The sequence below is a fragment of the Lactuca virosa genome, chromosome 2 (genome assembly GCF_052849685.1).
Source record: "Lactuca virosa cultivar CGN04683 chromosome 2, Lactuca_virosa_CGN04683_v6, whole genome shotgun sequence".
In the NCBI taxonomy this organism is placed as follows: domain Eukaryota; kingdom Viridiplantae; phylum Streptophyta; class Magnoliopsida; order Asterales; family Asteraceae; genus Lactuca; species Lactuca virosa.
The window spans coordinates 177,657,151-177,671,719 of record NC_136427.1 but is presented as its reverse complement, the minus strand read 5'-3'; the positions used below and the strand labels follow the sequence as shown (position 1 = coordinate 177,671,719).

Here is a 14,569-nt window from a genome sequence, read left to right as displayed (position 1 = left end):
TTGGAGGGTTTAAAATGTCAAAATTATGAATTTGATGAAAATCCCACGTCAAAAACGGGCTTAAAATGCGAAAGTGGTCAAAAACCGGGAAAAAGAAGCGAAGATGCGAGAGGGTTCGCAGGGGGGGGGGGGTCGCACCCGAGGAGGCTCGCAGGAGGGGAAGGTTCGGTACGAAGGAGTCCGGCTTGCGAGAGGAGACTTCACTGCAGTCTGGTATGCGAACATTCTCGGTATGATTGCGAACCTCGGATCCGAAAGCGAAACCTGGAAGAGGCTGTGAAGGTCGGACTCGCTGCGAGAGGCCTTGGTTCCTGAGAAGGTTCGTAGCCTAAGAAGGTTTGTAGCCTAAGAGGGTTCGCAGTCAAGGTGTTTTTTTTCATACTAACCTTCCGTTTCGAGTGGTTTTCAACTAATTGAAGGGTCGGGATGGCCCAGGTGTATTTAAAAAGTTGAAAGAGATTTTGAGAGAGATTCGGGAGAGTTTTGGGAGAGATTTGGGAGATAGAGAGATATAGCGAGAGAGATTGAGAGAGACTTTGTCGGTGGCCTTTATTAGTGTTTGGCCCCGTAGTGCAAGGTTTGTAAACCCCACTATGCCTCGTTATGAGTGTTATTCACCCCCGAAGGGTACGTAATAGTGTTTGATCGAGTCTTACATCACTCACCCTATTTAGGGTTTAGGTTTTCTGAACATTTGAAACTTCCGAGTGATACTTTGCATTAAGATAGAGGGTTGTGCATTAGTAAACATAGAATAAGTCCTATCATACAAGTACTAGTTGAGTTGACCGGTTTGACTCGTTGACTTAGTTTGACTTTGACTTGACCAGAAATTGACCGTTGTCACACTAACAACTTGTTTTTGTCTTCATCAAACCATAACTGCAGACTAGTTCCAAAATGGCCCATGTACATCGGCAGTTGAACTCCACAACCATAGGCAATGTCAATGAATTTAACATATTGAAGATCATTAGAAATTAACCTTAATCCTTCAAGAAATCCAAATTCTTGAAAACAATAGTAAAGCTTCTCACACTTATCTTGTGTAAATCGTTTAAGAAATGGAACACATGCATCTAGTTACATCCCAATAAAATCAACATCCTCGAACACATGATGTATACCATCAGGGTAACAAATGGTTTTTTGATGAACATTCATTGGAATTGAGGATTGATCTTTAGGTATTGCATCACCGTAAGAGCTCAACAAGATTAATGAAGGAGAAGATAAGGGTTTTGCTTCAGGCGAACAAAATGAACAAAAGGATACATGTGACTCGATCTTATTTATGTCATGATTCAATATTACACTCTCATTTAATGACATGACACCATCTTATGTTGTCGTAGAAAATAACTTGGGTGACTAGTCATAAGATGATCGGTTCACCCATTCATTCTATCGATAATGGTTATTTTTTATGGGTTTTCTATATTACTTCTATGTACTTATGGAATTTCACATAAACAATTATGGGAACATGAAACCTAGAAATCTATGGTTTTTTTTCATAATATCAACATACTTTGAAACTCCTAAACAACCTAGCTAAAATCGAAAATTAGAAAGGTTTAATAAACATACCTTATTGCTATTATCGTAAATAACAACGTACTTTCAAGAACTCTTCTTGGAATGCTAGCCCCAATAGTATGGAAGGCTCTAATGAATCACACTAAAACCCTAGGAAAAACCTAGGATCGAAATAGAGAGAGTGGAGAGGAGAATTTCGAAATTCCTTATGATTGTGAAGGGTTCTTAAGTCTTATGGAGGTCCCTATTTATAGTTATAGGAAACCCTAATTTGAATTCAAAATAATAATATTATATTACAATTCAAATTCACTTTCCTTATCAACCAATGAGGGTTCCATAAGCCCTACAAGGACTCCTCAAAAACCATCCCTTCCTAAGGAGGTTCTAGAAGACTTCCTTGTTCAACTATTGAACAATTGCATTTTAACCCTTAGACCCATTAATTAATTCTAATTAGTCTAGAACAATTAATTAAATTAACTCTGATTAATTCTTAATTAATTATTTCCATTTCTAATTAATATATTAATCCTATAATATATTAATAAATTATATATCTATCTCAATATCAATCCTTGTCATTTTCTGGTTATAAGGGCAACCCAAAAAGGACTTACTATTATTCAATCAATATATCAATTTAGTTAAGACCTTTGACACCATAATCCAACAATTTTAACACGTAAAAATTGACTTTTTAACCCTACAGTACTAAAAAACAACTAAAAAACAGATAAGGGACCTTTAAAACGAATTATAAGTTTATATGGTTAGAGTGACATTTTCCCTTTAAAAATTTGGTTTGATTTTTAATCGATTTTTTTTAGATTAGCTTCAGTTTTTACCTAATTAGTTTTGGGCAGGTTTTTTGTTTTTTTTTTTGCATCGGAATGTATAACTAGTTGAATTGGTTTCAGTTTTAGTTTCGGTTAAATCGGTTTTTTAAAAAATCGATTTTTGGTTTAACCTATAAAAACCTGTTTGTTTTTTTTTTTCCAGATTTAATCATACCAAGATATTACTTGTGATACATAAGCTTAGAAATAAAGTAAACGAAGCTTAGTTTAAGCTAAGAATTATATAAAAACATAAGCTCTGAAATTGAAAATGATAGCAATTATAGTCTTCAAAGTCATCATTCATGCACATATTTGCAATACATAAACATCATAAACCTAGAAAATAGTTGAAATACATAAACCATCATAGTTTGAACTTAGAAATACATAAGAAAAAGAATAGTGTGAGCTACGAGTTAGATAAAAACAGAAGTTTTGAATTGAGAATAATAAGAATCATAGTCTTCAAAGTGGAAGTCTTTCATGAAATAACAACCAGAAGTCATCCAATCCTTCTTTGAATTCAACCTTATCTACTTCGGATATTGGAGGTGTTATGCCTTGTGCAATCTATTATACACGAATGTGGTAAAAGTGGTCCTTCGAGTGAAACACAATCTTGTATCCTCTTAACGCCATCTAGGTAATCCTCTAAGAAACACATACTTGCATCGATTGGGCAATGAGTCGTTACCTTCGTTTTTAACTTCTTATATGATCCTACCACCAAGAAAAAAAATTAAAATTCAAAACTACCTTGGAAGCTTGGACGATTAGTATATCTTGGGCCATGGCGGCTAGAATCAGAAATTGTAGTTCCTTTTCTTTCCACCAAGTCAACATCTCAAGGTTTTGAAATTCCTTAACAATCAACTAGGCTAAAATTACTGATGCAACACAATTTCTCAATTCGCTACTAAGACCAAAGTTCATTGAACTTTGGTTGTGTCCTACATTATATAGTCTGATATTTGCATCTCGGTCAACTCTAGATAAGGATGTCACCCCTCCTCATATGGTTAAATGTTAGATTGCTTGGTTGACCATACTTTGTAACATAATAGCAAAATAATTTTTGAAAAGTTTCATTGAATTTAAAATTTTCCGCTTCAACAAAATGTGGTTCAAATTCGGGTATTCCTAATTTTGAAGCAATTTTTCACATTAAAACTCATACACCACCTACATTTATATTTATAGTAGGATTTAAGGCTAAGACACAAGTGAAAACCAATGACATTTTTCGAAAATATTGTAAAAACTAGAGTTTCATAACGTTAAACATGTCAAAAAAACATTTTATGTTGTGACAAATTGTATCGCGCTAACTTTTCCGACATAACGTAAATTTGATTTAAAACCAATGAACTTGTAGGGTAGTAAACACCCAAACAATAGAGTAATTGCTTCCTTAAAAGCTTGTAGGGTACTAAACACCCAACAATAAAGTTATTATTCCTTAAAAACTTGTAGAATATCAGTTAACTCTTGTAGTAATTTCCAGTCTAATAAAAAGATGCTAACAAATTGATGTTTAGTTACAAGTATTTCGTAAAAAGCGTTTAAAGTGAGCTTTTGTCGCAAAATACTTTCAAACATAACGCAAGTAGAATTCCACCTAGTAACTTTGTCATAGTTAGATCATAATGGAATTTCATTGGTGGCAAAATAAAAAGATAATTAGATTGCCTTTCGTTGCTTGAACCATAAATCGTATCCAATAAACATTTAAATTTGCCTCGTATATCCGCACAACCTTTAAGCCCGGCTTGCGCGGTTAGATTAATAATGTGCGCAACACAATGAGTATGGAAAGAAGTATCACCTAAAAAGGTTTTAGTCATTCGATCACATTTATATTGTTTGAAGCGTTATCGAGTTAAACACAAATTTTTTTTTCAGAAAAACACTGCAGTATAATGAACTCTTTGCTTTGTACCGGATTGATCACTAACATTTTTCTTTTTTTGCGCAGTAGACCCTTAATGTATTTTTTACCTGTTAAATAAGAGAATTAACAAATTTCTTTCCGGCTTCCAGGTTGCATTTAGTCTAGGTGGAATTTTTTAATTTTTTTCAAAATAAAAAATTAAAACTAACAAAAACGGTGATTCCTTTACTAACAATCGCCGACACCTTTCTTCTCAACCTTATCCGACGATTCCTTCATGAACCATCTCCAACGCCTTTCATCGCAACCATCTATTGCAAGTTTGTGTTTGCTTATAGTCTTGTGCTCATCACTTTAGCTTTCCCGCTTCACTTAATTATAGTTTTCCCTTCTATCGATGCAAAGTCATGGGAGGGAAGGGGAACCACTGCTGTCGGATTTGGTCCCTTAAAGAAAAGGGAGGCGGTTGGGGAAGAACTATGCTCATAAGCACAAACGATCTATTTCATATCTTAAAAAAAGACCGGAAATTGAAGTGTGCAAAGTGTGTTCACAAACCAGATTCATCGAGTATTGAAGGTTACAAGTAGTTATAGAAAGTGAAGTGTGAGAATTTCGAGAATCATGGTATTTGGTACTGTCGATCTTCCTCTCGACTCCATGGATTCTGGCGATCCCTCTAGTATTCAATTCATCTGATGTTCTTTAGTTGGATTTTTTGAAGTTCCGAACTTCATCTCTTTCTTCGTCATTTTCTAGATTTGGTGTTTATTTTGGTGTGTTCATCTAATGTACTTTTTCTGAATTTTTTTGAAGCTCTAAAAGTCATCTATTTCTTCCTCTATTTTTGGATTTGGTGTGTTCATGATGGATCTTTACAATAATTTCCCTTTTAGTCTATCCTATTATAGAAGTTTTTGATTTTTATTGTTTCATGTGTTTAAGGTCCATATTTTGGTGTTAGAGGTTGAAACTAGAGAAGGAAAAGAGAATCTATGGAGGGAGACGTCGGGAGAGACTTGGTGTGCATAAACTATGGATGGGAAGGCGAATGAACAATCGTGTTCCTTGAAAGCAAGATCTTTCCAATTTTATTTGGAGGTTGAAGCCAATTGTCGTACAACTGCTATTTATGGATGGTTCTTTAGTAATCATTTTTGTATTCAATTCATCTAATGTTCTTTTTCTGAATTTTATCGAAGCTTTGAACTTCATCACTTTCTTCATTTTTTATTCTGGATTTGGTGTTTATTTTGGTGTGTTCATGATGGATCAGAGGAAGATGGATGGTGGTAGTGTTGGGATGTGGATAGTGGGTGGGGTGTAAGAAGGTGGTGGGAGGTGGACGATGGTGGTGTCAGTGGTGGTGAGAGGTAGGAGGTGGAGGTGGCGGTTGTGGGAGTTGGTCTGTAGGAAGATAGAAAGTGCCTCTGATAAAAATGGAATATAATTTATTAAGATAATAATAGAAAAAGATTAACAAAAAAATATAATTAAAAAATCCATGCGGAGGCAATGTAGCCTCATAGGTAAGTATTGGCGACTTAAATGTAATGTGGCACGCCACGTAACAGACAACCCCTTGATTTGTTTCATAAGGGCTTAGGCCCCATTTGGTAGACATCTTTCCAGGTCCAAATAGATCTTTCTGGCTGAATGGATTAGAAAAACTGTTTGATTTGCATTAAAAAATGTGTCTTTCCCGGTAAGATATGTCTTTCCAGAAAACCCCAAAATCATATATTTATGGCTGAATGCTGGAAAGACAATTATGCCCAAAACCTCGCCTCTTTCTTTCTTTGATTATTAATTTCTTTTAAATAAATTCTTTAATTTCTTTTTTATTGGATTATCGTTTTTACTGGATTATTATATATTAATAAATGTTATTTTTAATATATAATATTTATGTATTAACAAATATATTTTATTGGATTATTAACTTCTTTTAAATAATTCTTTTTTTAATTTTCTTTTTATGGATTAATTCTCTTTTATTGGATTATTATATATAAATAAATATTATTTATAATATATAATATTTATATATTAATAAATATTATTGGATTATTAATTTCTTTTAGTTAACTTTTTAAATTCATTTTTATTGGATTCGTTTTTTTAACAACACCATCATCCTAATTTATTATAAAAAATCTCATCTATCCTACTACTATCGGACATAAACCGAGTGAAGAATCACATGCTGGGTTATAAAAAATAACTAAATTGGATAGAAATAATAACAACATAACATCAGCTTGAAAAAGAATAAATTAACAACCTCATCGACATTCTATTTGGATTTTAATTGATTTATGTTTAATTATTTTGTATGACAATTTGTATTTAAAATTTTAAATGATTATTGTGTAATTTTGATTTTGTATGACAATTTGTATGTTTTTATAATCATTCAGCAACTTCATCCATCACAGTATAGAATAGCAGGTTAATATGGTCATTTTTCATTATTCAACAAAGTCAATCAGATATACAATCAAACAACATGGTTTCTTTCTCAGTCATAAAACTTTCCCATACAGGACTTTCCCATAAGGACTTTCCCGGACAACAACTATCAAACGGGACCTTAATTGATATCGATTTTACAAATTTAGTGACCTATTGCGCAAAAATAAAACATTAGTGAACAATATGGGACAAAACAAAAAGTTGGTTGTGCTACAATATATTTTTTCCAAAAAAAATTATCTTCTATTGTATATTCCACCATCTATGATTTTTTTTTAATTTTTTTATTTTAAATTTCACCTATATTACCAAATAATTTGATTATTTAATATTTATAGTTGCAATAAACAAGGCCAAAACAACTTAGCTCGGTATCAAGGATTGAAATTGGTAATTCGGATTTTTTGAGGACCAAATCTGGCAGGGACTAAATTTGCAATTAACCCTAAAAAGACAACAATCTATATACAACCAATTGCCTTTAAGCGAGTTAGGAAATTTCAGCTCAGCAGTGCTCAAATCCATCAATGACGGAGGGCAACATTCAGCTTCAACGAGGGAGAAGGACCGGAAGGAGAACTGGGGGAGGAGCAACCCCACGTACCCTTCTTCCACTCCGCCGTGTCTCCTCCCACCTCTCAAACTCCATTTCCTGCTGGTATGCATCATTATCACTATCACCATCATCATCCTCATATGTTTATTCGTGTTTCCGCTTATATTTCTACAATTGATTGGTGCTTTTTCAGGTACTGTGACTTCAAGTCGTCTGTCTTCAACGAACCTCTCTTTCAATTCGGACGAAAATACTTCAGGTCTATATTTATCCCCAGTCAGTGTCGTATCAAGTCGTGGTATTAAAAATTCAATTAGGGTTCGGAAACATGGAGTTTAAGGCATCGGATAGGAATTATAGCTCATCTATTCCGTTCTGAATCCAAAACGACTTAAAATCTCATAGTATTTCTTCCTGTATACACATTCTGAGATTCATTATCTTGAGCTGAAAATTGAAGCTTGAACTAAGTTGCTTCTTGCTCCTTCATCTGATTGTAGGTGGTTAAGAATATGGTTCTCAATCGGGATGGGTTTCAGTTTGACTACTTTGATTGGAGTTACGCTCGTAAGAAACACACATTCTTACTAAATGTTCTTTCCATATCAGAATCATAAACCTTTTCTTTCAATTTATTGAACAGATTATCTTATTGGAATCAGCCAGAGCTTTGAATCTATACAATGGCATCCCATGGCTCAACAATATTCTTAATGGATCCATCTTCGGATCCTACTCTTCACTATACAACATAACAGTTGCTGATATTGGATACATGTGCATATCTTCCATAATATCTGTATCCATACATGAACTTGGACACGCACTTTCTGCCACAAGGTTATCACATCAATCTCATTCTTGTTATGTCTCTTTACATATTGAATTAATTTATTATAAATTATTTAGAAAATGGATCTCATAACTGATCCTGTAGGCATCCATTTTGTGGGTAGCAGTGAGGGCATACAAATTGAGTACACTGCCGTGTTTTTGGCAGTTCTGTTTCCAGGTGCACTTGTTGCCTTCAATGATGATTTGCTACAAATGATCCCACGTGTAGCTACACTTAGAATATACTGTGCAGGAATCTGGCATAATGCAGCAGTAAGTTAACACATTGCACACCATACCAAATTACATTATTACCCTTTCTTTTCCCTGATTCAACATGTGTCTGACTCCATTTTTGCAGTTATGTCTTGTTTGTGCGTTGACTCTCTTCCTTCTACCATTCATCTTCTATCCACTTTACTCCCATGGTGAAAGCCTCATGGTACTTCACCATTTTTGCTTTAATCATTACTTTTGCAATTTTGGTTCCAAAAAGGTTTCTCTTGCAATTTTGGTCCTTATTTAAGGTTCTTGTAATGTTTTTGATCCCTGTTCCAAGTAAAATGACTATTTTTGGTCCCTGATATTTGCAAATTTGGTCCCAAAAGTATAGTCATTTTACTTTAAACATGGATCAAAAACATTACAAAAAGTCAAAAAACATCAAATAAGAATAAAAAATGAAAGAGAATAATTTGGGACCAAATTTACAAATTCAGCTATACGCAGGGACCAAAAATGTAACTTACTCTAATCTATAGTATATATATTTTTTCACTTTGGGAACATTTTATAGGTTTTGGATGTTTCTCCTAAGTCACCTTTGTATGGCCACTTATCTCCCGGTGACATAATCACAATGTTAGACGGGGCCCACGTTCATACAACAAAAGAATGGATGAATATTTCTTATGTTTTAGACAAGCAAAAATCTCAAACAAATAAAGGGTATTGTGTCCCGAATTTAATGATTGCGGGAAGCAAGAATCCTGAAATCACGGACAACAAATTCACATGTCCAAACGACCTCACTTTATTCACCACCATATCATGTAATTCAAGAACAAATGAAACCAATCATCAACAGACAAAAGAGCACATCTATTGTTTTCCGGCCAAGGGCGTGTTAGGGGAGAAAAAATGTGGCGATGGGTGGGGCAATTTGGTAAAAGATGATGGTAATTGTTTATGTACAGATGATGAGTCGTGCTCGAGTCCAATTCACACGCTAGGTGTCACATGGGTTGAGATCACATTTTCGAGACATGAATGTGGTAATAAAGAAAATAAATGTGGTGGGAGTTTTGTGTTTGTAGGTGATATAATATCAATGGCACGTTCGATTAGGGTAACGAACTATCAGTCTCGTTGGTTTTATGGTGTTGTGTATTTTCCAGTTGTAGTGGAGAAGTTGTTGGTGAATATCTTTCATGTGTCATTGATGTTGGCTCTTTTAAATAGTTTGCCGGTATGTAGTCTTGATGATTATATATTATCAATTAAGAATATTATTAATATTGTGTATAAATTAATAAGATTTTTGTGTATTGTTGTTGTTGTATAGGTGTATTATCTTGATGGAGAATCGATTTTAGAGGTGGCTCTTTGTTGCTTTAGTTCATTGACACCGAGGATACGAGAATTGGTTGTTCGATCGTGTTTAGTAGGAGGAACGCTTATATGTTGTCTTTTAATTTCGAGGATTTTGTTCCTTGTTATTTCGGAGTAAAGGGTTTTATGGTTATTAATTGCTTGTAGGAAGTTGTTTAAGATGTAAGACTGACACTTTTTATGGTATACACATGAGCACTTTTTTTTTTTTTTGAATAACCGATCTTATAATGGCAAAAACAAAGTGCAATCACTTTATGATATACTAAAATCCCCACCCCGTAGAAAAAAATGTGATCTTTTAAGCACCGCGAACAAATTAGGCATTTGTCTTGTGTTTTTTTTTTCTGACACAATAACTTTTATACAACATGAACACGATACGATATCGTGTTTTGTTTATTAATGTTAGTGATTTTAGTATCACAAGATATTTTGTGTAATTGGAACTAATATGTGAGCTGAAAAACTTATTATTTTGTATTATATATTATACGTTTAGTGAATGCGGAGTGCGTGCATATATAAGATTGATTTATAAGCCGGTACAACAAAATGACATGGGTCAAGGAGGTCGCGCTCCTTTTCAGGGTCCTAAGGGCAACGCCCCCTAGCGGGATCCAAGGGACAGAGCCCTTGTCGGTGATTCTCTTAACTAATTTAGAAGACGAAAACTCTAATCTGTCAAAGTATAAATATGACTCCTCTATTGAGTCGTGGATTATGCCCTTTTCTCTCAGCTCTCTTTCTTCTATAATGAACTCAGAATCGTCTAGTAATTTGATTTGTGTCTTTGTAACTAGATTCACAAATGTCCTTTTGGATTATCCTATAATGAATTTTCTGTAACTCGAACATAGGGTGAGAATATCAATTCGAAAAGCGAACTCATGCGATCCATTGGAAATTCCGTTCTCCACCACAACCCTTTCCGACACACTAACAACAAAACATGATAAAAATGGCAAACAAGAAAAAGATACAATACGATAAACTTCAAGTTTATCTAATTCAAAATTAATCTTACAAAACACGAAAAATAAGAAAATATGACAAACACGTGTTACTATCTTGTTAATTTCATGTAGAATTTTGAACACGAACACGATGTCAAACGAACACGACATGACATGACATCGTATGAAAACGACACGAATATTATTTCATAATTTCAATCCCTTCCTAATTTTTGTTCCGTGTCGTGTATTTTTCTCATGTCATGTTATGAACCACCGCACCTACAATATTATACCAAGTTTTAGTTTATTTGAAAAATAAAAGTAGTTTAAATTTTTTATAATCTTAAAAATAATAAAATTTGCTATATATGATTTTATATGTAAAAGGGAAAAGATAAACTAAAACGGAAAAACGAGACCGTTAAAAAGTAACTAAAGATTAAAGTGTGTGAATGAGTTCTCCTCAATTTTCTTACCAGTCCCTTTATACCAGGAGAGCCAAGAATGTAAAAGCCACATCCCACATCGCCTCCGAGGTGCAAATAAATCGGGGATATATCAGAGTCGGAGAGATTGATAAGCACGACCTTACTTGAACAGGATCTGTTCTATAGGCTCGTACCTCTGTATTCTTGATTCCTAAGAAGACAGAAACCCATGTCGTGGTTGATGAACCACGACCATGTAGCTAGAGCGTGATTAACAGAACTTCATGGTCTCGGCTATGGCTCAGTAGATGATCGTTGCTAATCCATCCGATGGGTCCTGGCATGGCTACACATGGTTGTCTGACAGATAACTTCATTTTTTTTGGTCCCTTTTCTAATGCAAACCAAGTGTTTGATGAAATGCTGAAGGAGATTATGATCAAAGAGTCTTTTTTATGCTGTCATTTTCGTGATGTTCTTGCTCATCCAGGTTATGTGGCCAGTTTGTATATGCTATATGCAAAGCAAGTGTTCGATGAAATGCCTGAACCAGATTATGATGATGGTGCTTTCTGGTATGATTTTGGCTTCATCAAGTTCCATTGGCATTGTAACGAGCTAAGAAAAACAAGAATGCTACTATGACTTGTATTCATGTATAAGCGACTGTACATTGGTCATGATTTAAGTAACATTTTCTCTATCAGTACTTATGTATAATGTATGGCCATTTTTCCCTTGGCACGTTTGTATTAATAACCTAAAGGAATTGGAATACTTAACCAAGTGTGTAGGAAGACTACCATGATAACTTCTTGGAAAACTCTTTGAAAGGGTTCCATTGACTTTGAACCTCTTTTTACATGTATTTTTGGGTATCATTGATCCCATGACCAACATGAAATCTTTAACCCAAGGAAATCGCATGCCTCATAAGTAAACAAACATAGGCAATCAAATAAACAATGTCATAAAGAAATTCCAAAAATGAACAATGTTTAAATGAGATAAGAGCATGGAGTTTGCTACTGTTATTTATTAGATGTTAAAAATTATAATTTTTAAAGAGATAAGAGCATGGTATACCAAAAAATGTGTAGTTTTTGACATATGATAACTATAGTCAGACTTCTTGTTTACTTTGGGAAATTTGAGCCTCAACTTAGTTGCTTATTGAATTTTATGGTGGCGTTATTTAATCTAGAGAAAATTACATTTTTGGTCATGAGTATAACTACCATATAATATCTTTGATTCAAGAACAATAAATGGAACTCATCATCAACAGCCAAGATAGCATATTTACTGGTTTCCCACCAAGGGTGTGTAGGGGAGAAAAAAAAATGTGATGGGTGGGATAAAAGAGAAAGATAAATAGATAATAAGTAACAGAAATTGAAATACTCGAACTATATATGATTATACGTAAAAGAGAAAGATAAATAGATCATATCGATTAGTAAAATATTAACTTGAGATAGATTTATTAATAATTATAATTATAATATTTTTAATTTAGTAAGGCAGAAAAGTCCAAAAATATAGACAGTTAAAAAGTAAGTAAAGATTAAATCGTCTGTGAATTAGTTCCACTTAATTTCTTACCAGTTTATACACAAGGTCACAAGGTAACTCAAGAATCTAGAAGCGACATCCCACATTGCCAATCCATCTTGATGGGTCCTGGCATGGCTACATGGTTGTCTGACAGACAACTAAATCTTTTTTGGTGCCTGTGTAAATGCAATGCATAGCAAGTGTTCGATCAAATGCTGAGCTTTTTGGTATGATTTTTACATTGCTAATAAATAATGATTTGAGCACCTAAAAAATGTAGTACTTAATCAAGTGTGTAGAAAGGCTACCATGATAAGTAAACAAGTGTTCGATTAAATGCCGAGCTTTCTGGTATATGATTTTTACATTGCTAATAAATAATGATTTGAGCACCTAAAAAATGTAGTGCTTAATCAAGTGTGTAGAAAGGCTACCATGATAAGTAAACAAACACAGGAAATCAAATAAACAATGTCATAATCTGTTTGCTTAAGGAATAGAAATATGACAAATTTTTATGAACTTTCTTATATACTTGAAGAACAGAAATGATTTGTAAGGAAAATAATGCTTTAAATAAGCACCCCAACTTTTCAATATATGCCACCTCTTCTGGATTGAAGCTTGGAAGTTTGTGATCTTTGAGAGTGTTGATAATAAATTTATGAATTCTTTAAAGAATGGATCTTATATTTGATAATGTTGTTTATAATCTATACTCTATATTCTTATTTTATGACTTACGGAAAACAGTTTAGAGGTTTTGGATGTTTCTGCTTTGTATGGTTACTTATCTCCTGGCGACTTAATTACCATGTTATATGGGAAGCAAATTTGTACCACTAATGAGTAAAGATTGGATGGATATTTCTTATTTTTTATACAAGCAAAATCTAAAACCAGGGCATTTTGCCCCGAATTTAGCGATTGCAAGGAGAAAGAATGCTGAAAATGTGGACGACAAATTCACATGTCCAAAATGACCTCACTTTATTTACCACCATTTCATGTAATTCAAGAACAAATGAATCCGAACATCAACAGACAAAAGAGCATATCTATTGTTTTCCGGCCGAGGGCGTGTTAGGGGAGAAGAAATGTGGCGATCGGTGGGGCAATTTGGTATAAGATGATGGTAATTGTTTATGTACGGATGATGAGCCCTGCTCGAGTCCAATTCATATGCCAGGTGTCACATGGGTTGATGAGGTTTTTACCTTTCAAGTGGATAATTTTTTTCCTTGGACTTCTCATACATATTATTAAGAGTGACAAATCAAACAGTTTTGTTGTGTTTTTTTTTTTTTTGCTAACACAACAATTTTTAAATAACACAAACACAACAGCAGGATATGATGTTGTGTTTTGTTCTACTAATTCGAAAACAAACCAATTAAAATACGATTAAAATGACAAACACAAAAAAGGTACAATACAATAAACTTTAAGTTCATTTAATTCAAACTTAATCTAACAAAACACGATAAACACAAAAACATGACAAACACATGGTACTATCTTGTCAATTTCGTGTAGAATCTTGAACATGATACGTCGTCGTGTTTTTACATTTGACATAAAAATGACCTGAACATGAACTCAAACTCCAATTCCATCCTATCGTGTATATTTGTCGTTAATGGCCACCATTATATTTATACAAAATTGTAGTTTTAAATGTTTATTTTAAAACATGGCTCTTTGTTGCTTTAGTTCATTGACACCGAGGATACGAGAATTGGTTGTTCGATCGTGTTTAGTAGGAAGAACACTTATTTGCTGTCTTTTAATTTCGAGGATTTTGTTCCTTGTTATTTCGTAGTAAAGGGTTTTATGGTTATTAATTGCTTGTAGGAAGTTGTTTGATATGTAAGACT

At 33.8% G+C, this 14,569-nt stretch overlaps 1 protein-coding gene and 1 non-coding gene across 2 annotated transcripts; both read left to right on the top strand.

The window, feature by feature from the left end:
• Positions 1-7,239: 7,239 nt before the first annotated feature.
• LOC145159781 (Peptidase M50 family protein) lies at positions 7,240-9,961 on the top strand. Its single transcript, XM_079078815.1, has 8 exons — positions 7,240-7,405; positions 7,497-7,562; positions 7,804-7,870; positions 7,947-8,143; positions 8,263-8,410; positions 8,499-8,579; positions 8,934-9,605; positions 9,702-9,961. The coding sequence occupies exons 1-8, from the start codon at positions 7,275-7,277 to the stop codon at positions 9,864-9,866; spliced, it is 1,527 nt and encodes a 508-aa protein (XP_078934941.1). The 5' UTR covers positions 7,240-7,274; the 3' UTR covers positions 9,867-9,961.
• A 1,328-nt stretch (positions 9,962-11,289) lies between these two features.
• LOC145161843 (small nucleolar RNA U3) lies at positions 11,290-11,505 on the top strand. Its single transcript, XR_013738715.1, has one exon. It is a non-coding gene; the product is annotated as a small nucleolar RNA U3 (small nucleolar RNA).
• The last annotated feature ends 3,064 nt before the right edge of the window (positions 11,506-14,569 follow it).

Coding starts and splice junctions, on each gene's coding strand:
- LOC145159781 (XM_079078815.1), top strand. CDS start 7,275: ATGACGGAGGGCAACATTCAGCTTCAACGAGGGAGAAGGACCGGAAGG. Junction 7,563..7,803: donor TTCGGACGAAAATACTTCAG/GTCTATATTTAT, acceptor ATCTGATTGTAG/GTGGTTAAGAATATGGTTCT. Junction 9,606..9,701: donor CTCTTTTAAATAGTTTGCCG/GTATGTAGTCTT, acceptor GTTGTTGTATAG/GTGTATTATCTTGATGGAGA.